At 42.8% G+C, this 27,590-nt stretch overlaps 3 protein-coding genes across 8 annotated transcripts; 2 read left to right on the top strand and 1 right to left on the bottom strand.

Moving 5' to 3' along the window:
- The first annotated feature begins 9,297 nt into the window (after nt 1–9,297).
- On the top strand, nt 9,298–14,137 carry LOC109990159 (cyclic AMP-responsive element-binding protein 1). 3 transcript variants are annotated; one of them, XM_020642173.3, is made up of 8 exons: nt 9,298–9,454; nt 10,447–10,540; nt 10,627–10,773; nt 10,961–11,061; nt 11,210–11,349; nt 11,473–11,655; nt 11,752–11,905; nt 12,134–14,137. In XM_020642173.3, exons 2-8 carry the CDS (start codon nt 10,454–10,456, stop codon nt 12,276–12,278), a joined length of 957 nt encoding a protein of 318 aa, XP_020497829.1. In that variant the 5' UTR covers nt 9,298–9,454; nt 10,447–10,453; the 3' UTR covers nt 12,279–14,137. The 3 variants fall into 3 exon arrangements, with proteins under 3 accessions (XP_020497829.1, XP_020497826.1, XP_020497828.1); XM_020642170.3 differs by having other exon boundaries at nt 10,946–11,061; XM_020642172.2 differs by lacking the exon at nt 9,298–9,454 and adding an exon at nt 9,461–9,622 and having other exon boundaries at nt 10,946–11,061.
- On the bottom strand, nt 10,131–15,318 carry mettl21a (methyltransferase 21A, HSPA lysine). Of its 4 annotated transcripts, XR_003809001.2 has the most exons (6): nt 14,928–15,308; nt 14,727–14,838; nt 14,180–14,618; nt 11,458–11,668; nt 10,909–11,323; nt 10,131–10,765 (listed from the first exon to the last, which is right to left on the bottom strand). XR_003809001.2 is itself a non-coding variant. In XM_020642179.3 (4 exons), the coding sequence occupies exons 1-3, from the start codon at nt 15,072–15,074 to the stop codon at nt 14,221–14,223; spliced, it is 657 nt and encodes a 218-aa protein (XP_020497835.2). In that variant the 5' UTR covers nt 15,075–15,308; the 3' UTR covers nt 10,131–10,765; nt 14,180–14,220. The 4 variants fall into 4 exon arrangements, 2 of the variants coding, with proteins under 2 accessions (XP_020497835.2, XP_065807878.1); XR_003809002.2 differs by lacking the exon at nt 11,458–11,668; XM_020642179.3 differs by lacking the exons at nt 10,909–11,323; nt 11,458–11,668.
- Nucleotides 15,319–16,140: 822 nt separating this feature from the next.
- Nucleotides 16,141–20,414, top strand: LOC109990151 (cyclin-Y-like protein 1). The gene is made up of 10 exons (XM_020642160.3): nt 16,141–17,161; nt 17,309–17,383; nt 17,492–17,526; nt 17,689–17,792; nt 18,106–18,141; nt 18,798–18,849; nt 18,951–19,070; nt 19,187–19,353; nt 19,441–19,603; nt 19,710–20,414. Exons 1-10 carry the CDS (start codon nt 17,002–17,004, stop codon nt 19,824–19,826), a joined length of 1,029 nt encoding a protein of 342 aa, XP_020497816.1. The 5' UTR covers nt 16,141–17,001; the 3' UTR covers nt 19,827–20,414.
- Nucleotides 20,415–27,590: the final 7,176 nt, after the last annotated feature.

Below are 27,590 nucleotides of genomic sequence, written 5' to 3'. Positions count from 1 at the left end.
GCATTTAAATGGAAATCTGATGGGTTGTTTGCTAATGCGGCAAAGCCATTGTCAATTAAATATGATATGACTGAATTTTAAATGTTAACTCTTGGAAAATAATAATGAAGGGTGTTCTTATAACATTAACTGTGACTTCTGCTTACCAACCCATGCATATTTAAGGCTGTTGTCAAGTGCTTAAGAACGATACTTTCAGGAGATCAAACAAAAAGCCCACCAATTAAGGGCGTGACGGCTGAAAGCTGCTCAAATTAGGATCTGATAAAAAAGATTTTCATTACAGGGAAAGGGAAATTCAGATCATAAGAGTCTTGTGACTGCGACTAAGTCATGATATCGCCACGTTTTGAGCATGAATTTAAAAATAGACCTGAAGGATACCTCAAGTAAGACTTGACAGCACGGGCTTAAACGTAGCCATGTTAATCTCACGGCAGTACCGTTGGGACCTTGGTGGCCCTTTTAAGCCTGCTGACACAAACAAGGTGACACTTTGGTCGCCTTGGTTTAAGACCCGGCCTCTAACGTACATCCCAACCAGATGATGTCAAAATCAATACGGCAATGTCATCAGGCCCGCTCCAGGAGTAATGACGGTGCCTCAACCTACTCTGAAGGCATGCACATGCACACACTTAAAACGCCTCCCCCCCCCCACTTCTTCATCATATCATCAAGCCCATCAGGAGGCCTAATGGGGAAGCGATCAATACAACGCAGGGGTCGAGGTGAGCCAGTATACCGGCAGGCTCGTGACACTCGTACTAATGGCGCTACCAACCGTCACTACTCCACCAATCACTGTCAAACTAACTGTCTCGCATGAGCCGCCCATTGTCCTTATCATCGCCGTGTCTTAAGCCACTCAACCCTCGCTACGGGTGACCAGTGTGTCGGATGATAACGGGGCGAAGGGTCAATCCCTCTTGATACTAGAACGACTGTAGTTGAGTGCGCAGAACAACGCTCCTCGTCGAAACCGAACGAGAGCATCCGCGGACAACAGCTTCCTGGATTCAGTCGCTTCCTTTTGGCGAGAGCACGCCCAGTTGGCTTGGGGCGCCGGTTGATGTTTAGCCTGTCCCCCCCCCCTCGCCCTAACCCCTCATTACAGCCAGTTTATCATGCCAGGAAGAGAGTGGCAAAAACAAATTAGTCCACGGGAGGGGAAAATAGCCGGGGATATCGATTCCGCCTTTTCATGCCAGAGTGGAGCACAGAAAATATTGGGCTATAAAAGGGAAACAAGGATATAAAGCCATTACAGTGCGCACTTAATTGATCCCACTTCCCATAACAAATTAATTGAGCGGAAAATGGCAGATGGCTTTGATGAATGTCATAAAAAAGGCTTGTCAGCAAGCCCGGTATGTGCGACCCCCTTTGCTCACTCGCTGTACGGCACGAAGGAGCCTCTCAGGAAGGGAGTGCACAGCGCGTTTCTTTGGGTATTTACATCCCAGTGATCCTGATGTTAATCATGTTGACTTATTGACATCGTTGCTAATTGTCTACTGCGTCTAGGCCGCTGTTTTTTTTTTTCTCCTCTTCTTTCCTCATTGTCTTGTTCCCTTTGCTCTGCGTTCTTTAACTGCAGTTGCTGTTACAGGTGCATGTTTGTTTGCCCACGTGGGAGTGTGTGTGAGTGTGAGTGTGTGTGCGACAGTGCATGTTTATACTGACAGGCTGCTTCCCCAGTAGCAGAACAAATGCTAATTTAATCAATTGGCTATAAATCCTACTGGCCGCTGACTCATGTGTCTTCTGCCCTGGGGACTCCAACAAAAACCCTGCCAGTGCAGTTTGTTCAGCACACACACTCTCTATCACGCACACAGACACACACACACACAGAAGCATCCATCTTCCATGCTCATCTTTTCCTGTCCTCCATCATGGCAAAATCTGAATTATTTTTGAGTACAAACGCGCCTTTAGATGCCGACGTACTGAGATAATTGTTATTTTTTTCCCTCAGCTAAAATTCTCTGCTATGTAGACAGCTGAGAGGCTGTGATTGATCCACGTAAACTCACACACACACGCACACACGCACGCACGCACGCACGCACGCACGCACGCACGCACGCACGCACACACACACACACACACACACACACTCAGGCATCCATCCCACAGTTAATTTCCCTGCTACCCATCTTAACCACAGAATAATTTATTGAGAGCATATTCCTCCTCACTTTTGCCCCCCTCACCCATCCCACACACACACACACACACACACACACACACACACACACACACACACACACACACACACACACACACACACACACACGATGCTGACACACCTGCAGTTTCATGACATCCAAATCTGCTAAAGCTGCTGAGACAGCGTCTTCAGAGAAGGGGGGCGGGGGGCTGCTGCTAGACTGGTTTGGGGGGCATCGGGGGGGGGGGGGGGCGCGATAGAGTGACAGAGAGACAGAAAAACAGGGATGCAGAGAGCGGCAGAGTGACAGAGAGAAAAAAATGCAAAGAAGAGCAACAGAGCGATAAAGAAAAGTCAGAAAAAACGACAAAAAAAGGTGACAAGAAGGAGGAAGGAGAGAGGAGCTGCTGTCGGCTGGCAGCATGGCTGCTCGGTACCCAAAGGCTCTGCTCAGAATTCTGCGGGGCCTCTGTGGCCCCCGTGTTCCCCATCAATCTCAGCCTGCTCTGGCAGCCGCCAGCGGCTGCATCTTAATCTGCTGGGGCCGGACGTGAGGACGGACAGGTCGCCTGGGCCACGCAGTAAATAACCCTTCTCCTGACTGTCCCCTTCTATTCCCCTATGCATACACAGGCATGGAAACACACACACATATATCCTGCCTGCTCTTTCTCTGCACAAATATGTCTGCAGCGTCTGTGAGTGCAAGTCCTGAGCATTAAAAATCCAGGCTACATGATTAGAAAGTCAAGTTTTCTCCTGTCAGGAGGGCAAAGAGTTTCAAAGTGGATCTTTATCTTCTTCTTTCATGTTATTAACACAGCAGAAAAGTGAGGAATCAAGTCTGAAGGTCGTCTTCTTGACGCTGTCTCGGAGCACTCTGGTCTCAGGCTAGTCTTGGTCTTGACCCGGTCTTGATCCCTAAATGTCTTGGTCCTGACGCGGTGTCGGAGCACTCTGGTCTCTGGCCTGTCTTGGTCTCAGTAAGTGAGTGGTCTACTACATACAGTGATGAAGACCTCGACACTGTGATGCACATCTTCCCCCACATGGCCTGTCTCTCTTCAGCTGTGATATCAAAGAAATGCAAAAGACCAAGACAATCATAAAATTATAATTCTCTTAATTGAATGGAACCTAATCATGCTGATATCCTGTTGAATGTAACTATTTTGAACTAGAAATATTCATGTCACTTTTTTAAAAGTTTGAAAACAAATCAGACCTCAGTGGGTGAAAAAAAAAAAGAAATATTCAGTTTTCAATATTTTTTGGTAAACTGACGTTATTGCGGCAGGAGAGAATTTGTCAAATACCCTCGCACTCGTTGTCTAGAATAAATATTTCAAATTGACATGATATTTGCGACATGCGCTGCCTCATGGGTATCTTTCCCTCGTTTTCAAGGAATGGAAGGGGGGGGGTCGGTTTGTAGAGGCACCTCTCATATCTATCACTTTTTTTTTATGTGTGTGTGCTTGCACCTCCACCTCACACACACACACACACACACACACACACACACACACACACACACACACTGACAGGAGCCCACACAAAGCCGGCATCATCCTTACAAGCGGCGGCGGTGACAGCTGCAGAGATCTGACACAAAAAGATGCGCTATCTGAGAAAACACGGAGGAGGCGAGGTGAGAGAGACTCTGCGGATTAGAGGGAGGCTATCTCTCTCGTCCAGGGCCCGCTCTGAAATCCAGGAGGCAGCCGGCTCGAGTCAGAGGCTAGAAGGCCGCTCCGCCTACAAGCGAATGACAATCCTGAGTAAGGAACAGTTCGATTTATGACCCGGCGCGGCCCTGCTTTGCAAACCCCCTCTGCTCTTATTCTCCGTTGGTAAGACCTTGATGGGTCAAAGGCCGCCGTATCCTCCCTGCCTGGTGAGCAAGCTTGCTCTGATGGCTCCAGGGCAGAGCACATTGTGCTCCCAATGGGACGCCGGTAGCCATGGCAACCTTTGAACTGGTCCAGCAGGAGGAGGTGAGGGATGAGAGCAGGGATTGTAAGGTAACACTGCTCTGTCTGCGTGATTGACAGCTTCCCAGAGCCTTCATACATTTCTCTCTCTTCCACACACTTCTATCAAGCGACATGTAAAAACGCACAGAAATATACAATCACACACGCCCAAGACAAGCCCCGGACACATCCTCACACTGCACGCACACACTCGTCTCCTCTGTTTGACAGATGACCTTACGCTCTGTGTCACTGAGCCGCAGCGTCTGCCTCTGCTGGGAGTCATGGTGTCCAGAATGACATGTTATGACGGGAAGAAGTGCCAAGTCCACACATTCACATTCACACTCACACTCACACACACCCGCACACACACACAGTCTGGCTCTATCATGTGTGCCTTTACGCCTACCCTGTGAGAGAAGGCAACAACAGGAGGTATTAAATGTCCATTTTATGTTGAAGAGTGAAAAAGGTGTAAAACAAGAGCAATGCTTCGCTGTGCTTACAGTGTGTGGAGGTTTTTTATGTCTATATCTTGAGTCTGACTGATGTTGATGTATGTGTCCTTGTCTGGATCAAGACTATTTCTGATGGTTTCATCTAGTTTTTTTGGTTTTTGTCCAACCCAAGGGCAGCAGGTCTTGTTGAGAGCCAAAATGAACGGAATCCATGAAGGCATCGCCCGCAACAGAACTTGAGAGAGCACATTAGCTATAACCCAAAGACAGTTCCCTTCAACTGCATCAAAACTGTGCAAAGCCATGCACACGATATGCAAAGGCCTCAAATGTGCACATATATAACCAGTGTTCAGAATTCCACTGGCTACAAGAAACGCCTGTTGTCGGCAGAGTCGAGTGCAACAGGGGCCGGCACCTCCTTTCAACTCAGGCTCTCATTGGCTATTATAGACTGGGATCAGTGTATTGAGGGTCTTAATTGGCCAAATGAGGTGTCAATCGAGTGGTCAGAGTGCGGCCGTCGTTTCGGTGTGACACAGTCGAACTTAATCATTCATAAAAATGATTTATGACAGAAAATACAGCGGGGGGAATCTGCAACAGATGTGGCAAATTTGAAGCAATCTGTGGATCTTAATGGCTGTAACGTGTTTGGATTTAAAAAAAAAAAAACAACGATCAGTTGACGATACAAAATCTGACCAATCAGATTTGACTTTGTATATGAGATTATATGAAATGGGTCTGTGATATTGTCTCAAATCTACATGATTGAACGCAAACATTTTCCAACCCCCTACTTACCCGACTTTGGAGCTCACGGGAAAGAGCGCGCGTTAACACGACTTTTCTAGTGTGAATCTGCCACGTTAAGTGTAGCATTAACATACAGGCGACATACTGTCAAAGCATCGGCCATTATCGTGGATCGTGTTGTAAACATTACACCGTGACATCCTCAGCTTCTTTTTCTACGTCTCGTCCTGCCTCCTGGAATTTGGGATATTGAGTTCATGTCACAGATCAAAGACGAGGGATTTCTGTTGGAGGAGGAATGAACTCCTCTCGTGTACTTTTGTGCACATATGTGCATGTGAATATTGTATGAAGGCAGACTTTTTTTTTTTTTTTCAAATCTAACCTTTAAGAAAGAAAGCGAGGATGGCCAGATGGAAGAAGCAGGGGGGGGGGGGGGGGGGAAGTGGGCGGAAGAAAAAAAAACCTTGCAGGAGGAAAAGATAAAGAGGGGAGGGAGGAGCTGACACCTTGACGGATTGATTGAGATCGCCCAATACACGGTCGGTGTTGCCTACAGCCTAGATTAGCAGGAGGTCTGGGTCAGCACAATCTCTGTGTGTTAGATAACTCTCCCCCCCCCCCCCCCCCCCCCACCCCCCAGCTACCAACCCTACACCTTGCCTTGCAGCTGCAGCTTGATACTGCACCTCAGCGACACAATATTTTACTGCATATCTCTCAAACTCCACATCCGAGAAGCTTTTGTGTGTGTGTGTGTGTGTGTGTGTGTGTGTGTGTAGCTCATGACTGTGGGGCCCGGTATCCATGGCAACCCCAGCCAGGTGCACTGGTTTCATATGCGATTCAGGTAATTCAACTCCACGATGAAAAGCATGCATATAAGGTCAGCCAGTATTCAAATGAAGAGCATGTTTCATATTCAGGCTCTCTCTGGACGCTGCCCTGACGCCCCACATGAGCCCACATCTCCCACAATGCCTTGCTTGAGTGGCAGGTATGATATTTCCCACTTGGTTTTGATTAAGGACTGCATTTACATTTCTTTTTTTTTTAACTTCATGGTTAAAAAAAAAACATACACAGAAAGAGGAAAAGTGAGAAAATAAAGAGAAAGAAATGGGGGGGGGGGGGAAATGGGACTTGTCATAGGGCTTGCTGTCGATGGGGTTTTGGAGGCTTGGGTTAAGCCAGGGGGGGCTTTGACAGCTGGGTTTAAGGAGAAAGGAAAGGGGCTATGGATTGGAGTCAGGCCTCTACTTCATATTCTGAAGATTAAACTCCTTTCCTTCCTCCTCCTTCTCTTCCTCCTACACCGTTTTGGACGTCTGTAGCATCTTTTTTTTGTTGTTGCTCTCGCTGTTTGTGGGTGTTTCAGCCGTGATTTACAGCCAGGGTCGTTGCTGCAGAGTTTTTTGTTTTTTTTTTAAAACCTTGCAATCAGATATTCAGCGCCAGAACTCCCCAGCATGAGCAGAGCGAATCAGAAATGTGCTTTAATCACCGGGCACACTCACTGTGGATCTGCACGCAGAGAAATGAGAAGGTGATGTGATAAAGGAGTGAATAATGCAAGGGTGGTTGGACTTAATATGCTTTTAGCAGCACTTGTTAATTATTTAAGCGTTCAGAAAAGGAGCTCAATTAATGCTTATAAAAAAAAACTTTCAATTAGACTTAACTGGCAACAGTGTTGTGGGTCCATGTGTCCATGACAGCTCATTTAAAAAAAAAAGCTGCAGGATTCAGTTACAGAAACGAGCTAAAGAAGCCAAATGTGTACACATTTCAGCGCTGCTAATCCACGGAATATTAACTGGCAACACTTTTAATGAGTGTGTGGGAATAAAAAAAAAAGATTGTCCAAACACAAATGCCAAAAAAATATAGTGCTTTCAGCTCCCAAATCGTGAATATACGCTTGTCTTAAAGGCATTCAACTGAGCATCTTCTGTTCATTCTTTTTTTTGCAAAACACAGTGAGCTCTTTGCACTGTTTCACTGTGCTACATCTTTCCATGTTTAGAATATACTATGCATATGCAGCTATCTCTCACGTCATTTAAAAAGACGATGCAACAAAAAAAAAAACCATCATGCTGTTCTGTCGCTCCAAATCTGTCTTTGCTGTGAGCTCGCTTGTTAAAGACCTGCCTTTACATTTATCTTAACTAATCATGCGTTATGTGTTTCTTCATGTTCAAAACATTAAGAAAGCTACACAATCTGCACGAGAAGCATCAATTTAACTTTCCGCATGTGCACAGCTTGCATAGCTAAGTGCACACTTGGGTGGCACTAATGCATCGTCTTCTTTAAATGTAGGGATGCAGGGTAATTATAGTCTGCTAAAGCGTCCTATCTGGTGGTTTTTTTTTTTTTTTAAGGGAAATCAATGTCCAATCAAGTCTCTGATTTGGACTCCAGAACAAGTTTGAGGGTTGCTCTTTGTGACACGTGTATATTTTTATTCTCTTTTGCAGGAGAGTCTTAAGGACGTATAAAATGTTTTAATAGAGGACATGAGATGGTTTTAATCTGCAGTGAATATGTTTGCCCCCCCCCCCCTCCCCCATGCTGTCGTCAATCACTTGCTAGGTGAAGATGGGTATGTTTGACATCTGTGCGTCCGAGCGCGTGTGTGTGTGTATAAAGAGACCTCCGGAATGACCTCGCACATAGAGATGATGGTCATAAATTGGTCTGAAGTCTCATTTTCCCCCCGCAGGATTTTGACCAGCTGCCACAGCTTAGAAGCCATTTCGCTCCTGCAGCATCGGCCCCCTTCGCACGCCGACTGACAGAGTTAATGAGCACTTTTTTTTATGGCCGCATTCGACGACCAAGGAGAAGCAAATGTAATGTGAATCACGAGGGCTGTAAATAGCACATAATAAGTAATACAAGGCTGCAGGAGACCACTGGTTTCTCATTAAAGTCACAATATGGTTTGGCTGTATAAAGCTAGTATCACAGTTAATCTAATTCACAGTTAACAGATCATAGAAGGCCGGGATAAAAGAAACACGTGCCTTGACATTTCATAATGGGCAGGTGTCAGTGCAGGCTGTCGGGGATGGAAGAAGTAAAGTAGGGTTTTGCTGCCACCTTGTGTATCAATACAGTATTACAGCACAACAATATCGAAAATATCAAAACTTACCGGCTTGATTTTTCTGATGTTTCATAAACTGATAAGTGCTCGTAAAATTTAAATTCTTCAAATACATTTTTGAAACAATTGAAATGTGTGCGAAAAGGCTGTTTAATATTCATTTTAAAAGTTTCATTATCAAAGCAAATATCCGATTTCAAATAACATTCATCGACTAGTCTTTCAGGATATAATGGGTAAAGCTTCTTGAAAAATATTATTAAGTGAAAGATGCTTATATAAAAAGAACAATTGATTTATAAGATTGTATTTTTCCTGCAAACTCACTACTAGAAGTCCGGCAGTAATTAAATATATAATTGTTTCCATATTGGTGCAGGAAAGACGATATATTTAGAAAGGGGGGCATTATTTTATTTTAATTTAAATTGTAACCCTGTATGTGAAACGTGATAATCTGAAGGTTAGTTTTACTAAATTGAAAACAGCGGATTGTTTGTTGTATTTGTGGAGAATTTATACTTATTATTGTGGTAATAAAAATGCACCACAAATCTACATCCTTCTAAGAGGCATATACATTCAATCAATGACAGACAGATTCAAAGGCTGCTCTGCAACCAAATGAGATCAAGTGATCGCTAAGAATTCAAGATTTAAGCCCATTATTTACATTTCTATGGCTTTATGATTATGCAACCCTGCGCATGCTCAGTTAACTCGGATATCTCCGTGGAGTCCCCCTTGCGCCCTCGGCAGCCTTCGTGACATTCCGTCCCTCTTCGTGTCCAATCGGGTCCCGTCGACAGAGCTGATTTTTTCGCTGTCGTCGTCTCCCTCGTCCTCCTCTCCGTGTTGTTGTTCTCGGTGACGCGACGGAGGTGTAGCCTGACGCGGTCTCTTACGTGTCGGTCTGAATAAAAGTGGAGCTCCGTAGACCCGGGAGTGACGAAGCGAGTCTGTGTTGGTAAGAGGATACGCATCCGATGTTTGCTAAACAGATAGATGGCTGCCCAGAGAAGTTATTTGCGCCTAATATCCGCACAAAGCCAACAAAGAGATCATGGCGGCGGTGTTGCAGAGGCTCACAAAATGAGTCAGTCTCTGCAAGGCTCGCAACACTACTGAGACATAGGTATAAATATGGGAGTGGGCTTGATGTTTATTTTTGTTTTAATAAACGGTGTAGAGAAAATGTACCGAAGCAGTTACTCATGTAAGGCTAATAAATGTCAAGATTGTGCTCTGCAAAAAAAAAAAAAAAGTCAGGAAATAACTGGTTAGTGAAAGTGAGGTGCCCGAGTTGCAGAAGAAAAAAAAAAACAGGCAATACAATGCATGCAGACATTTCCCTCCATACAGCTCCACAGCTAGCCACCTCATGCTAATATCGTTAGCTCAGTATTTTTAATAACAAATGCAAAAAATAATAATAATATCCGACATGTGGTGTTGAAAACTGTTTTTTTTTTGTATAATATAGGCTGTATAAATGCTACATTTATTTTTGCTAACTGTGCTAACATGCTGTGCACGCCTATTAGCTTGTTAGCATGCTAACTGGCGCCCACACTGCAAGCAGCTAGCTCCATGCTAACTTGAGTTGGATTTAGCCTCCGGTGTTTCAGGGACTAGAGTGAGCAAAGTTTTATTGCAGCAGCACTTCTTTATTTAAAAAACAAAAACAAAAACAACAGCACGCCTACGTCAGGTCGTAACGTGTTTAACACAATATCCTCGTCACAACGAGGTGTTATTTTAGCTACCTTGCTCTGATGTTACAGCAAGAAAACTTTGTTTAATCAATGAAATGCGTGCTAGCATGTTTAGCTAAGCCACACCCTCCTTAGGAATATCAACAAGACACTGCCTGAAGAGTGACTGCTGTGTTTCTCACTCGCTTTATGGGCTGTAAGCATGATGAATCAAATCCATATAAGAAGTTTCTCACATTTTCAGATTTTAAATGACCATGGAGGCTGCTGCAGACTCACAGCAAGGTGGTGATACTGTTGTCTCTGAGCCCGAGACCCAGCAGATCACCTTGACCCAGGTAAATATCTCCAGCGTCGGTTTAAATCTCTGCTGTCTGTTACTTTTTGTGTGTGACATTTGATGACTGGTTGTTATGGTTTGCAGGCGTCCATAGCAGCAGGACAGGTGACGTCCAGTAGTCCCACAGTCACTCTAGTTCAGTTACCCAACGGTCAGACAGTCCAGGTGCATGGTGTGATCCAAGCTGCACAGCCCTCAGTCATCCAGTCCCCACAAGTCCAGACTGTACAGGTGAGAAGGATGTCATCATTACAAAATTGAACGAATTCTATTGTTTTTGCATGGTAGATTGTTTTCACCTTCATTGCTGAAATATTTGGGATCAAAACAAATCCCTAGAAATGCCGTGAACACATCTGTACTCACTTTGTCTTATTAACGAGTTTCATTTTTGGCAATAAAGTTTGACTCGTTTCAGATTTCCACTGTTGCCGAGAGTGAGGATTCTCAGGAATCCGTAGATAGCGTGACAGATTCTCAGAAGAGGAGAGAGATTCTGTCCAGGCGACCTTCTTATAGGTTGGTGCAGCATCTAATCACAAATGTATATCGACATTTTAAAAAAAATATATATTTGCACGACTATAATAACCTGTAAATGATTGTTGTTGTGTAAGTGTAAAAGTTTAAAAAAATGTTTCTCTGTGATCGTTTTCCCCCTCTGCAGAAAGATTTTAAACGACTTATCGTCAGACGTTCCAGCGGTGCCTCGAATTGAGGAAGAGAAGTCGGAGGACGACTCAGCTCCTGCCATCACCACAGTCACCATGCCCACTCCCATCTATCAGACCAGCAGCGGACAGTACAGTGAGTACAGCAACATTTCTTCATCGATTTGCATGCATTAAGCTTTTTTTTGGATCGGTTACATTCTGGGATAAGGCCGAGTTTGTTTGTGCACAAATAAAGTCTCACACAATCCCTCTGCAGTTGCCATTACTCAGGGAGGAGCCATTCAGCTGGCCAATAACGGCACAGATGGAGTGCAAGGCCTGCAGACTCTGACCATGGCCAACGCTGCTGGAGCCCAGTCTGGTGCAACGATCCTGCAGTACGCCCAGACCAGTGATGGGCAGCAGATCCTCGTCCCAAGCAACCAAGTTGTTGTACAAGGTGGAGAATAAAACTACAAAAAAAAAGAATATCCAGCTTTAGCCTACAAAAGGTGAACTATATTAGAATAATCAAATGGTTGTTCTTGTCCTTCAGCTGCCTCTGGTGACGTCCAGACCTATCAGATCCGCACAGCCCCCACCAGCACCATCACTTCCGGGGTAGTCATGGCGACCTCGCCTGCACTGGGCTCAGGAGGAGGCACGGAGGAAGTCACACGCAAAAGGGAGGTCCGACTTATGAAAAACAGGTATGTCTATGAAGAACCTAACAAATGATTTTACCTTCTTACTTTCAAGTGTCAATCCAAAAAAAAAACAATGCATTTGTATTTTGAGATTAATGAGATATTCAGTGTTCTTTAAGGGGAGGGGAGCCCACCTGCTTAGTTGAACTAACTAGGTCATTTAAACAGGTCACACACATGTTTAGGCATACACACAGACCTCCTCACCCACATGGTCTCTCTGTCACACAGGGAGGCGGCCCGGGAGTGTCGCAGGAAGAAGAAGGAGTACGTCAAGTGTCTGGAGAACCGCGTCGCCGTGCTGGAGAACCAGAACAAAACCCTCATCGAGGAACTTAAAGCCCTCAAAGACTTGTACTGCCACAAATCCGAGTAGAAAAAAAAAAAAAAAAAACCCCCGTCACCAAACGCCTGCCAGGTGCACCAACTGTCCCCCTGTGTACAGAGACTCAGCACAGAGCCACGCACCTGGACGCCACGCCCACTTTTCTACTCCCCTTTTTTTTGCTTTCTTTTTAAAAACTGCTAAAATATCTGTATAAAAGACTCACCAGGAATAGAAACACACACACACCCGTTTCAAAAAAATCCCCCCCCCCTCCCCATCAGTTTCCAATGAACGGGTGGAGCGGGGGGAAAAGAGTGGACGTGGAGGAAACTACAACTACACAGGGTCCTTGTGGTGAAGTGACAGATCAGAGGGGACATTCCAGTCACTGGTGCCTGGGCTAACTGGGCGACATCACCAGCAACGGGGCAACTTCTGGAGCAACCTCAGCGATGGAACTTTTTACAGTTGCAAACGGCCCCGAGACCCCTTGGATCATTTTTTTTGGAGACTTGACCCTTTGTGTGCAGCGTTTGTAACCGTAACGGCGCTCCTGCATTAACATCTGTTACTTACTAACGCTTTGAATTCTAGACGGGCCGTGTCATGGACTTTTATCTTTTAGCGATGTTTTCTTTACGTGTTGGAATATCTGTTTTGCATAATGCCATTGATTTTTGTTTTTGTTACTTTAATTGACTGCCTTGTTAAGAAAAAGAGCTACATGTTATGTTTGGGTTTGTTAAATGGGTCTCATGTTAAAGGTAGCGTTATGACTACACTTTGAAAAAAGACATTTATGGTTACAGAACTCTTTCATGTGTTTTATGGCTCTCTTATGCATGTTTCCATTTACACACACACACGTACGGCTCCTTGTTTGTGGTTTCTACAAATCCTTACGTTTGCTTGTTCAGAGCATTATTGGGCGGCTGTAGTTTCTGGTAAAAAAAAAAAAAGGTTCTTAGCGGCCTCAAGGGAAAGTGGTCGTTGCAAAATTTGGAATTCCAACTGGCTCAGGTCATGTACCATATTTTTCTACAAGGCATTGTTTTTTGTTTTTTTTTAAATACAAATTTTAACTTCATTTTATTTCTTTGCAGATTTTGAGTACAAACTAAAAACAAAGAGCCTCACTGTGTTCGCAATGTTGTACTGCTTTTTTTTTTAAACAAATTTTGGAGACATATTTCCCACCACTGGAGACACCTGTCGCCTCCTTTATGTGTGCATTATACTGTTAGAATCTGTACCACCCTGTTTTTTTTTTTGTTTTTTTTAAAATTTGCATTGATTTTGTACAAGCAGGAGACACGGACATGTTTCCTGCTATCTTTCTAATGCAAATGGATTAACCCAGGATCCCAGCGGTTAAGGCATCAGCTAAACCTGTCTCCAAACTCTGTTTACAGGACTACAAAGTTTCATGCGCACTTTCCTTGCACATACAATCCTTAACATTTCATACCATCACACACAGGATAATCTCAATCGACCACCACCGACCCATGAGTGTGTTTTTCGGGCTCAGTTACGGTCGCAGCATCTCATAATGCGTTAGACGTTATAAGTTTTTCATATGTACACAATAATGACTCCATTTGAACCAATCACAAACATCCCACTAAAAAAAAAAAAGGAAGGACGCAAATACGATTGATTCATAAAGACTTCACAGTGAACCAAGTGGATATTCTCATGATCATGGAATGCCATACTGTATTATTTTAGGTATTATGTATTGTCATGACATAGTATGCTTCTTTTTTTTATGTTGCTTTCCATTAATTTTGTATTCACACTTTCTAAATGTCTGCACCAACTTGTATAAAACAGTGCATTATGTTAGAGCTATTCAAATACAACATTTTTGGCAGCTGTTAATAAATGTGTTTCTGGTAATCTTTGAGGAGTTTTCAGACATTTATTTTGATTGCACAGTCACTTACTACAAAATGAAGGTAGACAACGGTTGCGTCTGTGTGTGTGTTCACAGATCCCTCCTTGTTGTCAGTTTCCAGGCTTTATACACATGGATGTCCCTTTGCCTGTCAAAGTAGACTTCTTCCACTGCGAACTGCTGCTTCAGCATGCTCAGGAAGTTCGTGTCGCGCTTGTATCGGATCTTGCAGGCGAGGAAAACCACCGCAGTGTCCGAGCACAAGTGCGCCAGAGTGTGCAGCAGCGGCACAAAGGTGTCCTCCAGGTAAATGATGTCTGCTCCCAGGACGAGATCGAACCCCCCAGCTGGGTAGCGCTCAAGGCCCTCGCCCCACGACAGCTCTGACACGAACACTGACTCCTGGGATTCTGGGGGCAGGTTGGCCTTCACGTTTGCTGACAGAAAATCCAGAGCAGGTTCTCTGTCAGTGATGGTCACTTTGGCACCTGGATTTTTTTTTTTTTTACATTTACATGTTTAATATTTTTGCATGTACAACTGGCATTTTATTTGTTTGATTAGGTGGAATTTAGAGAAGTTAGGATAACTTTTACCCATCAAGGCTGCTACAATGCCCACCAGTCCAGTCCCGGCTCCCAGCTCAATCACCTCCTTCCCCTTTAACTCCACCTTCCCCAGCTCCAGGTACATACACATGACAACCGCCTGCAAAAACGCGTAATATGCATTTAGCTACGTAGGTAGTAATGACAGCAGAGTCCAAGTAGCATTGCTCATGGTGTATCGTCACTTACCGCATCCCACACAACTGCTGCCACCCCGAGGTTTTTCCAGTCTTGGGCAAGACTCAGGTCGTGGTTTGCGAACCGAAAATGCGCGGATGAATTGTTCAATTTGGAAAGCGCTGGCAAGGGATTTTCCACATAAGGAACCAAAGCCATGCTGGAAAATAAAAGAAGGAACTACACCGCAGTCATTTTTCACGTGAGCGCATGCGCAGAGTGGTTCTTCCTTGTGGGGTTTTAAAAAGCAGCTAGTCGACTCAGTACTGCCACCCTTCACCCTCCAGCGGCGATTTTTTTTTTCTTTAAATTCGTTTTTTTAGTCGATGTTATCTCCCAATTATCAAACCTCGTTACTCAGCAATAAGCTATTAGCTAGCTTGGTTATTTTTTTTATGAACACTGTAGCGTTAGGTGCAGTGACCCATCCATGAGCAATTTAAGCCAATCATGTCAGAGCATTGCTAAAAGTGGCCAATGGAATCGCCTGAATTCACTGTGGGCGGTCCTAGTGGTCGTTTTTCCTGACCGGGTGTGTTTTCTTCATAATGGAGGGGGCGCGGCACCAGGTTCGTAAAGGTAACAACAAATATCAGCAATGTGCTTCCGTTTCATTTGCCTCTCAATGCTCAAAATAAAAGCCGGGAACTCCTGGACCCATAGGATGTAAATATTTTATATTTATACAGTCCGGACCAGCTGTTAAAAATAGCTTTAACACGACAACATCAATACTGACATTTTAAACATATCTATTGTTTGATTTGTGAGTTAAATATGCAAAATATGACTCCCTATTTCCTTTTCGTCTGACTTGCTTTCAAACGTTGTTGCAGTTATATTTCTTTATCGATTTTAAGGCCCAGCTTTGGACTCTTTTTAAAAAATTATTATTATTATTTTTTATTTATTTATTGCTCACAAAAAAAAAACATAAACATAATAGATCAATGGAAAAACAGACAGTGCATAATGATTAGTTAATTAACAAACCATACATTTGGAAATAAATGAGCTGGAGGAGCCAAATAAACCCAGAGGGGCTTGTCGAGTGGCCCTCCTAAAGACTACTCACTTCAAACGTATAACAATATAGATGTAAACAAAAGTATACTTTTGTCACATGCCCAAGTTAATGTCTTCTCTTAGCTTACATTATTATCAACCATTTATTTATCTACCTCCCTCTTGAATGCAGTTGTTGTTGTTGTTGCAATCGTGCCATCTTTAAACGCTAGATGCAAAACACATTTTCGGTGTTGACTTAACTATGATAGAGGACTTTTACTTTGAAAGGACAAAGTCGGAAGCTGCCCCTGCACTTGATTCTATGATCATTTGACATCCAAGACGTGTCCTGTAAATGCGACGAGATGAAAGCTAACGCCTGCTGCCTTTCATAAATTCCATTACTCTCCTCTTTTCCACTTTGTTAGCTATCTCTAAAGTTGTTTCCTGACAGCAGTATTTGACGTTTACGCGGCATTGAAGGCGTGTATTGTGACAGGGGCTTCAGCTGCAGTGAAAATGGATTGATCCATGCTGCCAAGGAAGCCAGGAATGGATTGAGCTGCGGAAGCTAGCGCTAGCCGGCTAGCCATGGATGGAGACAGAGGAGCTTGTGACTTTGTGTTGTTAGCGTCTGTTTGGTAAAATGAGCTGATATTAGTTATTGTCGTCCAAAACTGTCCAGTCTACGCATGCAAGTCGTACTAAAAAGCGCCAATGCCATACTGCGCACACGCCCCGAAAATGCCATTTGTCCTGCACATACCGCAGATACCCAGTTGGATGTCATTACATGCATCCACTTCTAATCTGAATTTGCACGATTTTTCACCTTGCAGGAAAACGCACAGGCTAGACTTCTCGTTCACTCTTAAACCAAAATTAGATAATTTTTAAGATAACTTGGAGCTAATGTCAGAATCACGTTGGTTTGACTCTGTATTATCAGCCACTTAAAGATCTAGACTTAAACTTTCAAAGTTGCAGGCACCCTGCAGCCCAGTGAGACTAGAAGTTGACCCTTCCTTAGTTGTATGGGAAACAGCCCTTGCTGTAGCAGGACTGTCATAGGTCAACCATGGGAGGGTCGGTGTCTTGCTGTATGTCCCCTGGGGAGAGCCCCAAGATCCACAGGAGAGAGGTGGAGCTGGAGGAGTGTCCCATCACCACCTGCGAGGACGTGAGCGAAGACACTGGGACGTACCTGCAGCACATCAGTGACCGGGAGCTCCCAGATGGTGCGTGTGCATCCCCTGCAGTTCTTCTCCATGCCCTCACCCTTGAACCTTGAATGAAATTATGGAGGCTCTTGTTTGTACTCCAGTGAAGTGCAGTGTTTTTTTTTTTTTAAGAAATGCTCTTGTTTCATTCTTGAATATCGACAGAATTAGCCCAAGAGGCCAACCCGTCAGACCATCCCAGAGCTAGCACCCTCTTCCTCAACAAGTCGCAGACGGACGGTAAAGGATGTTCCCGTTGTGATCCCGCTTGTTTCTTCTATTTAAAATGTAAAAGATCAGTGTGTTTGCATTTTGATGTACATTGACTTTTCTTTTTTCTTTTTTCAGTGCGCGAGAAGAGGAAAAGCAACTACATGAATCATGTAAGGGAAAGGTCACCGATGCTTAAGTTTTAGCAGAACAGTTTTTAAGTGTACACGCCAGGGTTCGTGGTGAAACTAATGGGTGACGTAAATGTGTTTCTTTCCATTGCAATGATCTTAAAAGTGTCCCCTCTTCCTCCCATATTATCATCTTTTCTGTAGCACATGTCCCCGGGCCTGCTGACAAAAAAGTACAGCTCCTGCTCAACGATATTCATCGATGACAGCACGGTCAGCCAGCCCAACCTCAAAAGCACAATTAAATGGTAGGTGACTTTACCTCCCGTCCTCTGGATATCTTCATAAGAACAGAAGTATTTTAGCTCCTTTCATTACTTCCCCTTCCTTTTGTCCTTCACTCCTTAAGAATACGTCTTTTACACTGAAGCCATTTCCATTTAAATTCCACTTATCTGCTGCCAATACGCGCGAGTCTTTTGCCGAGCTTGGTCCCATGATAACAGTCATTTTGTGAGCTGCATATAAATGGTCAAGGTATCTGACAATACCAGCTGCAACAGATGTGATCTACATCCTGTGGTTCAATGTTGCCGTGTGTCTGTTTTCTCTCTGTTGCAGCGTCGCGTTGGCCATATACTATCACATCAAAAACAGGTAGGAGAAGTTTGATTCATTGGTATGAAGTTCATCCCTCATGGTGTTGTTTCACTGTTTCCTAGAGTCAAGTATATTGGCAGGAAAATTAAGGATAAACCTTTTATTTTAGATAGATAGATCACAAATGGATTCATAGCATGTTCGTTTGTTTCAAACCTTAACTCGCATCACAGCATCTTTTTTGCTGGCTGCAAGTCAATGGGTAGTCTTTTTTTGAAATTGGTTGGTCAATAATTGAGGAAATAATGTGATGGTCAGTGGACAAGAGGTAACCAACTCACGGAGAGATAGACTTTCAGTCGGTGTCCTGCAGACAGGCAGTAAGGTAGGTCGGTTTTTATTATAGGTGGATAGGTAGATCATTTATCATAGAGAGAAAGGACCTTTTATCTGCTAAAGATTGACCTTTGAATATAGATATATAGATAGATTGACCTTTGAATATAGATAGATTGACCTTTGATTGATAGATATATAGATAGATAGACCTTTGATTGATAGATAGATAGATGGACCTTTTGTTGTTGGTCAGCAATTTATGTCACTTACACATTTCCAACTTCGCACATAAGTGATATCATTTTTGTGTGATGTTCACATGTTCAAAGTTCACACATATTGCACATTCAGCATTTGCTCGTTTGCTCTTGCAGAGATTCAAACCGCACGCTGGATATATTTGATGAGAAGAAACACCCTCTAACGGTGAGTTGAGTTTGGTTTTTTTTTTTGGTTCACTGCTGCCTCTGTGCTGATTGACCAACGATGATCGCCCTTTTGATGATGACCCTCTGTTTTTTTGACAGCGAGACAAAGTTCCAGATGACTACTCCGTGGTTGACCCCGAACACAAACTCATCTATCGCTTTATCAGAACGCTCTTCAGCTCGGCACAGCTCACCGCAGAGTGCGCCATCGTCACTTTGGTAATATGGAAGCAGAAGAATACACTCTTAAGAATCTGATGAAAGAAACACGATCCCCATTCCAACACTTGTTTCTCTTTTACCATCATTTGTGTATATTGCTTGTGACATGGTAGGTTTACCTAGAAAGGCTGTTGACGTATGCTGAGATGGACATCTGTCCTTGTAACTGGAAACGGATTGTTCTTGGCGCCATTCTGCTGGCCTCCAAGGTCTGGGACGACCAGGCTGTGTGGAATGTCGACTACTGCCAGATCCTCAAAGATATAACAGTGGAGGACATGTAAGTGCTTCTTTCCCCCATTAAAGTACTGATCATTGAACAAACTAGCAATGAGTAACTCATTCCGCTGTGTTCCACGTTCTGCAGGAATGAGATGGAGCGTCACTTCCTGGAGCTTCTTCAGTTCAACATTAATGTCCCAGCCAGTGTGTACGCCAAGTATTACTTTGACCTGCGCTCACTGGCTGATGACAACAACCTTAATTTTCCATTGGAGCCGCTGAGCAACAAGCGGGCTCAGAAACTGGAGGTTAGTTGGTTCAAGGCTACATTGAAACTGGAATTGATTGAATTGAGTTTTTCTTTTCACTGATACTGAACAAAAGTCTAAAAACAATGAACGGTTTTGTCTCTAGGCGATCTCTAGGCTGTGTGAGGACAAGTACAAGGACCTGCATAAATCTGCGATGAGGAGGTCTGTCAGTGTGGACAATTTGGTTGGCATCAAGAAATCCCATGCAATTCTGTCCTAAGGCTGTGATTTCTATCTCGGATCTGGCCAGGAGGTGGAGCCACAATTGCCAGGAGACGGTTTCAAAGTAAATGAATACCTCTCCCTGAAAAGTTCTGTTGCATAACGTTGAATTTCAATGTTTTGGGACAAAAAAAAAAAGACCAGAAGTTTACCATACAATATCTCTTGAATATAATGAGTCCAGTCTCTATGTGTTCAAAACAAAGGACGCGAGCTATCTGCCTTCAAAGCATGGTCATTTGTTTGGATACTTTGCAGATTGCCCCTTTTTCCAAATAATGGATGTGTAACTTTGGAAGGATCCAGCATGAAAGTGCTTCCTGTCACAAATTACATGCGTCATTGTTTTTTGCCATCAGCTGATCTTTATGGGGAGACCTTTCTCTGGCTGTGGCCGTCGTCTCTCCACCAGCCCTGTCGTCGCTCCTTCAATCACATGACGACAGACTGTCTTGAACTACCCTGTGGTGTAGTTCTTCACAACGGACAAAGAGTAGACTTTGTTTTGCTTACTGTGTAGGCCCCTATAGCTGTGAAATGTAGACTTTATTCCATTCAATAAATTACAGTCGCTGTTCAAAGATGAGTCTCCGAGGTTGGGAAATTGTGTTGTGGTGGTTTGTGTTTGCAGGAGATTTAAGGCAACCAACGATGGCCACAATCTATGAAGTTCTGCTTTTTTCTGCTGAAAAGTCACCTGTGCAAATTTCTTGTCGAGGTAAGATATGTTACAGAGGTAAGATATGATACAGAGATAAGATATTGTACTGAAGTAAGATGTGATACAGAAGAAGATATGATACAGAGGTAAGATATGATATAGAATGTTCTTTGTAAAACGGTTCAAAAATCAAATTTATTGGGGTTTGGTTTTCTTTTCAAGGAGATTGCCAGGTGCTTCAGTGCTTAAATTGCATAAGCTAAATTGAATATTTGACCAGTAATTTACTTCATAATGTGAAGCTTAATCACTGTGTCAGTTTTGGGGCAACTGTGGCGCAATGGTAGTGTAGGTTGTCTCTGAACCAGAAGGTTGGGGTTCGATCAAAATGTCTTTGAGCAAGCCGCTGACTCTGAATAGCTCCTGCTTCTGCAACAATAGCGTGAGAAAGTATATGAATGGGATGAACTAAGACTGATGGGCACTTCACTTAGCTGCCTCAGCCTATAGTGGATTTGTTCACTGAGTCCAAAACCTCACTTCGGGGATTCAGGATCAATTGTCAGAAGTCTTATTTTACACAAAACGAAGATATTTAAACCTCACTGTGTGAAACTCATGGGGGAATACATTTATTAAAGAGCTATAGGGCAGAGTTGTAGCATAAGTCTTCAACACGCATTGTCTTGAAAATTGTACTTAAAACAGAAATTCTGAATAGTAAAATAAAATTAAAAAATCCTCTATCCCTACTCCTGAGATGGAATTATCTGATCGTGGTTTTAGGTCTTGTAATTGGCCTCAGAGGTTCTACTACATTGTTCAAGTTCCAAGTGGAGGCCCCGTTGCCACTTGAGTTTCCATTGTCAATTACTTTTGCAACATTAGCAGGCTAATGAGCAGCTTGCCTATAACCTTTTGTACAGTTGCATAGCCAAGCAGTACCTGTCCTGTCCTGGCCTCAGAAGGGGCAGTAGTGCCGCAGAGCCCCCCAAACCTGCGTCTGCAACTGTGTAGACCACAGGGAAATTCCCCGCTCCCCCCATCCAATCAGCGTACTCTATCTTAGCATGAAGAATAACGATGGTATTGGCCCACTATCATGTTGGTTTATTAATTTCACATGGGGTTGTAATCAGACTTTGCTGCTTCTTCAAAACGGGAGAGACGAAACATTGATGGTTGTCTTGAGGTTTCAATGCACAACAAAACAAAAACATGAGCTTGTTCTTTGAGACCTCCAGTTATTGTTCCATAGTGAGTTGGAAAAAAGAAGAAAGAAAGAAGAGCTTTTTTCTTCCACTGCATTGTGTAGGGATGTCATATAAGTGATAGATATGTACAACGCAAAAAGATTAAGCTGTTCCCTTGAAATTAGCATAAATGCCACTGGGTTAAAGTTAATAGAGCAGACCCTTCATCAAATATGACAGATCTATATCTGTTTGAAGGTACCTGAAAACCTTTAAATCTGCTTTTTTTTCTGTGTAGAAATGAATGATATGTGATGTGAAAGGATAACCAGCAGGAGCTCAAGAATATTCACAGGTTGCCTCATTTGTCGGTGAAGAAACTTTCTCTTCATTTCCATGGTAACCTCTAGCTCATGGGTCAAGGAGCAAAGAAGAACAGCAAATGTATTTAATTTCCTCTTGGAAGCTCTCTTGATTACATCCACTTCGACAGCTACATGTGACTGGGACCAACCATTTGTTCAAAAATGTCCAGCTGTGACTCCTTGGACGTATCTTTTTCAGATAAAGCCTTCCTGTTGTTTTTTCTTGTGTTTCTTTGCTGTGCCCTTCTGTCGTCTACAGCAAATGGATTTCTCTTTTTTTTGACTGTTAGATACAAGCAGCTACTGTGGCAACCACAGTACATTCTGATCAAAAATATATCGGCTTGTGGTATTGGGATGAGTTTTGCGACTACTTTGGTTATATTGTCTTCTCTTGTGCGTCAGCAAACTCAGAGCTATGGATGGTGGTGCATTGCACAGTTCTGCATTTTGCGTTGTTTTTTCCTTACTTCCCAGATGACTTTGGCTCTAATGGCCATAGAACGCTACATATTCATTTGTCATGGCATTCACTACCTCAGAATGATCAACACCTGCAATGTTTATTTCAGCATTGGACTCATTTGGATGGTCAGTATGGCAGGGAGTTTTCATGGAGGAATAGTGCTGAGCCAGATTCAGTGTGACTTCAACCAACAGACCAGTGGGCTCCTGTGTGATGCTTTTACCATAAAGGAACACATTGCATTTTCCCAGGAAGAGATTATGCTCCTGTTTGGACCCCCATCTGTCATTACAACTTCTTGCATATTGATCATCTGCTACTGCTATGGACGCATGTATCATTCAGCGCTCCGGGTGAGCATGGCTCTTAAGTGTAATAACCACAGAGCTAATCGAACTGTGGGATTCTACTTCTTAATGTTTTTGCTGCAGCTGCAACTGAACGTACTATTCATTGTCCTTACTTGGATGGGGAAGAGAAAAGCCTTCTTTTGCAGCACAATCAGCTCCATGGTAACACCACTGCTCATCATTTTTCCTTCGCTCATAAATGCAGCTTTTCTTCTCATTCGGAACCCACAAATTAAGCACCTCCTCTTTTCTGCATACCATCAGAATTGCAGATCAACAATTGTTTCAGAATTTGGGGTGATTCAGCACATCAATGGGTCAAATGAGATAGAAGGGCGCTCATGTCAGTTGGAGCAAAAAAGGCAAGTGGAGATGGAGGACAAGGGGGCAACACCTCTGCCTGGTTCTGCTTCTCTTTCCAATTCTAACGAATTTTAATCCCCCCGAAGTACTTTGGGAGAGTACATGATCATTTGGGGAGAAGCAAATACTGTTACAATATCTGCAGTAATGTAGTATTATTTTTATTATTTATTGTGGCATTCCTATGTCGCATATATAAATACTAATCAACACTGTATCAAGAAAATGTATTCTGTGGATACTATTTAAAGGTAGAGTCTGTAGCATTGTTCATTTTAGCTTGTAAACACCCCATAAGTTACGATTTAGCGGCAATTCTTCATATAAGTCAGTATTTGGTTGTTTTTTTTTTGGAAAAGGCTACTGATTCTATCTTTAAGTTGTGGTGATAAAGGTCTTTTTGTAATTGTGAGATGTATAACCGCTTCATTATGGCTTCTCAAAAGATTGGTGGTTAAAGGCAAGGTTGTTTTTTTCCTCAGATACACTTGATTTTTGGTTGAAATTGTCTTTAGGTCCTGACAGAAGTGAACAATTCATGTGCTCTGAAAAAGGAACAACAAATATCCATCATCTGTAGAATTTGTAAGCCTGTAAAAACTGCGTCCAATGTCTGCCACTGGGTGCTAATTTGATGAACCGATCATGCCTCCCTGTCTCCCTGCTTGTTCTCTATATTTGCGTCACTAGCCCACACTCACTTATGATGGAGTTTATACTGTGGGTTTGCTGTTGGTCGTTGTGAGTAGTAAAATAGTCACGTTTTTTCTTTTTACATGTATTATGATAAAGTTCAGTGTTTACTTACTGCTGAATGAGACATTAGATGACGTAGTTTACAGTAATGTTAATGTCATGTCACGTGTTACTGCAATACTAACTGTTGTAAACCACACTTACATTCACAATGTTGTATGTCAAAAACATTCTCACCAAAACCCCCCCAAAAATTAAATAAAAAATGGTTCTTTGAGTAATATACATCCTTTCGGATACATTTCCTCGGTGTCTTTCTTTTCTTTTTTTACACTTGCACCAAGCTGATATATTTTCCGAGTATCAAAATTGCAGTACCCATTTTTGACCACATAGAGGCAGTGCTGCAGTATGTAAGTCAGTTGGCATGACTGCAGGTGTAAGATTAGTCCATGTGTTAATGCGACATTTCTCTGGACTCTTCTGGAGCAGCTTGCTCTGTCATTGCCAGATCAGAGAATGGTGACAGACACAACCATGCCTATTTCAGAAGAGCTTTTTGTGTGATGACAGTCCTTAGTAGGATGAGTTTCTCAGCAAAAACCCAGTGCCAGAATAATGGGGTAGGGTGCCATTGCCATTGAAGCTATGTCAGAAATTAAATATAATTGATCAAAAAGGTCATGATAGACAAGTGGAATTTAAACAGATGATCCTATTGAAATTTACTGATGAAGCTTTTAATCACACTAGTTAGTTAGAGGTTTGGCTGCATAGGTTTGTCAACCTATTTTGACACTTGTGAAGTTCATCTACCTGAAAACTGTCATAATGGTAAACGAATGGTGTGTGCATGCACGCTTGTGACCAAGTGCGTGTGTATCCTGTAGGGATCACAGTGCCAGTGCAGCTTCATTAATCTCTCTGCATTCTGGGACTTGTCTGAACTCTAAAAGAGGGCTAGAGAGAACAAGCTGCCCCCCGGGGAGTCACTCCGTTTACCCTGCACACACTCAGGTCACTCCTCATATCACACACTCTTCAACTATACAATGTCAAACCCTCCAGTAGGCCTGATAACAGAACTACTGCTGCTGATCTGCACATAATGTGTGTGATGATTTGCATTTTTTTTTTTTTTTTTTTTTTGCATGTGAATATTTCTTCTTGTCCATGCGTGAAGATTGATAGATGGTGAGAAGTGTGTCCAAGGCAGTGAAACCTGTGAAGCTGAATGTGGGTCACATTGAATATGTTGCATGATTTCTTCAAGTAGCAGAGTGCAAAAGTGTGCCACGGCTGTATCATAAATATTTATTTCCCCTCAATAATGCAAAGGAAAGCACATATACTGATTACATTACAAAACATACCGCTATAAATATCTCAAGACTCTAACAGAGGAATTAGAGTCACACTCCGCAGTTACTGGGGAGTTAGACCCTTTTCAACTTCAGAGGATTCAAAGGACATGACATATCTATCGCTAAAGTAGTACTGAAATCAGCCATATCCAATCACATCCAATCAAATCCCCTGTTTGCTGTCCCTTTAAAAGCATTTCCCTTTGAAACGCAGAATTGGCCACTAAAACATCCCAAACTGAAAAGTAACTTTCCTGTGTGAAAGATCAATGGGAATATAAATTGCACTTACAATTGAATCAGCCTGAGAGGACACATTCAGCTTCCATGCTGCTCTGATCCACTTTTTAGTCCCTGGACAGACACCTTGACAGTTCTCACCGGGTGTGTCATAGTGTATACTGTCAGCTTTGTTGCGTCACAATCAATTACACCATAGCAGCATGTGGTAAAGAGTCTAAAATGTTTTGTGAATTAACTGCTTGAGGAATTTCTTCCATTAAAAGTTTGTGCACATACTGTACAGGCAACTATTTATGAGCATACAAGACAATCAGACTTGGATGATAGCAACAATCAAGTGATTCCTGACGCCTTCACTTTTATTCATGCTTTCTACAATAGCTTTGCATCGAACATTCACCCTGGGGTTGAGGAAACCAGAGTGCAATTGTTGTTTTATGCTAGCACATCAACTTCACCACCCTAACTTCATGTGTTGAAACAAATAGGGAGCACTGCTGCCTTTGCACTGTACTGAATTTGACATTGGCCATTAATGGAAAGATACAGAATAATCAAATGTGTATGAAAATCCCAAGTCTAGGAATTTTAAACAGATGTCTTAATGTAATAACCAATGACCAAATGCAGCAAGTTGGTCAGTCAAATGGTTCCAAGTAGGCTCCTATTTTTTGGTAGGTCTCGATCTTTGATTCAAAGTGTCTGGACTGGCTGTCAGCTCTGAACATCATGTGCTTTAAGGCTAGATGCAGATTGTTGTTGGTGTTCTCGCTTTCTATGACTTAGTCTAGATTTAGGTTTGGGTGAGAGTTGATTTATGCATGTTGAGGTCAGGTAGGTTTACCTCTGAATCTTTTTAGATGTTTTCTGATGTCAATTTTGTCAGAAATTTGCCAAATTTACCATTGTACTCAAGAGTTTATGGCTGACCAAAAGTCCTTCCCAAATAATACTGTGAGAGATCATCCTTAAAGCTCTTTTAAAAGGCAAAAATATGTGTTCTGCCTGTCCATGTCTGGGTTTCTCATCCTACCTCCTACTATCTAATGACACGGCTTTAATTACAACTTTGCTACCCCATTGGTGCTACTGCTGAGCTGGCACAAAAATGGTGTTTGACAGCTGCTGGTTCGTCTCCCCTCTAATGAGCTTGGTGTAAGTTTTAAACCTTGTTTGCACTCCTGGCTCCTGGCATCTGTAAAATCTAGCAGGACAGCTAGTATGTCCATGGAAAACAGACATGAGGCAGATGCAAACAGCAAACTCAGTCCAAAGAGAGTGAAAATGTACCTTTTGATAGATAATGGAACGAAGGTGAGGACGTGAAATTATCTCCCTTTACATTTATTGCTGGCTTCTACATTAAACTTGCTTGGTAAGGGACACAGGGTGAATCATAGTGCGTGTAGTCCTGATGTTACATGGTCCTCAGCGATTGGAAATGTTATACATGACTGAACTGCTGTGCTGCGCTTGCAGGTAAAAGTCAACTATAGCGCTTGTGAAAAACTGCTTATCCACATATATGTTTTCAGCAAATGAGAAAATGATAGCTTTGCTGAACCAAGGTTATTTAAATCCCTGTAAACCATACAGGGCATACAAAAAAAAGGCATACAAAATGAAGTTGTTGATCGCAGCAAACCTTAGCCTGATGGCAGTATAGTTTTTGAAGTCCCAAAAAGGGCCAAGTGCTTTTCATCACCATTCCTTAGGGCCAAATAAGCTATCACATTTTGTTACAGACTTTAAAAAAAAATCTTATTTGCAAGTCTGAAAAACCAAACATATGTATAGACAAAAGCTATTATTGATTCTTTTGTCATAAAGCAAGCTTATCCTGAAGGTTTATTGGCACAGACATTGATGATAATCATGTCACAATAATACTCGGCAGTAAATCAGGGAGTGTGACCTTGCCTTTGGAAAAACGTTCTTTAAATATGAGGTTAACTAATGGCTATAATGAGCGATAATCGTGATTTAAGTTAAGTGTCTTTCTGAATTTCTGCTTCTCGGAGTGAGTTGGAGAAAGGTGGTTTGGGATGAGGCCAAGGTCCT

This window comes from Labrus bergylta, chromosome 24, assembly GCF_963930695.1.
Source record: "Labrus bergylta chromosome 24, fLabBer1.1, whole genome shotgun sequence".
NCBI classification, from domain to species: Eukaryota; Metazoa; Chordata; class Actinopteri; order Labriformes; family Labridae; genus Labrus; species Labrus bergylta.
This window is presented reverse-complemented; position numbering and strand designations above follow the sequence as displayed.

What these genes read in the sequence shown, in the direction of transcription:
- LOC109990159 (XM_020642170.3), top strand. Translation starts at nt 10,454, where the DNA reads ATGACCATGGAGGCTGCTGCAGACTCACAGCAAGGTGGTGATACTGTT. An exon ending in CACAAGTCCAGACTGTACAG is followed by an intron (nt 10,774 to 10,945) that starts GTGAGAAGGATG and finishes TTGGCAATAAAG; the next exon opens with TTTGACTCGTTTCAGATTTC. An exon ending in GACCAGCAGCGGACAGTACA is followed by an intron (nt 11,350 to 11,472) that starts GTGAGTACAGCA and finishes ATCCCTCTGCAG; the next exon opens with TTGCCATTACTCAGGGAGGA.
- mettl21a (XM_020642179.3), bottom strand. Translation starts at nt 15,074, where the DNA reads ATGGCTTTGGTTCCTTATGTGGAAAATCCCTTGCCAGCGCTTTCCAAA. An exon ending in CAGCAGTTGTGTGGGATGCG is followed by an intron (nt 14,839 to 14,927) that starts GTAAGTGACGAT and finishes GCGTTTTTGCAG; the next exon opens with GCGGTTGTCATGTGTATGTA. An exon ending in CATTGTAGCAGCCTTGATGG is followed by an intron (nt 14,619 to 14,726) that starts GTAAAAGTTATC and finishes AAAAAAATCCAG; the next exon opens with GTGCCAAAGTGACCATCACT.
- LOC109990151 (XM_020642160.3), top strand. Translation starts at nt 17,002, where the DNA reads ATGGGAGGGTCGGTGTCTTGCTGTATGTCCCCTGGGGAGAGCCCCAAG. An exon ending in CTCAAAAGCACAATTAAATG is followed by an intron (nt 17,793 to 18,105) that starts GTAGGTGACTTT and finishes TCTCTGTTGCAG; the next exon opens with CGTCGCGTTGGCCATATACT. An exon ending in AGTGCGCCATCGTCACTTTG is followed by an intron (nt 19,071 to 19,186) that starts GTAATATGGAAG and finishes GTGACATGGTAG; the next exon opens with GTTTACCTAGAAAGGCTGTT.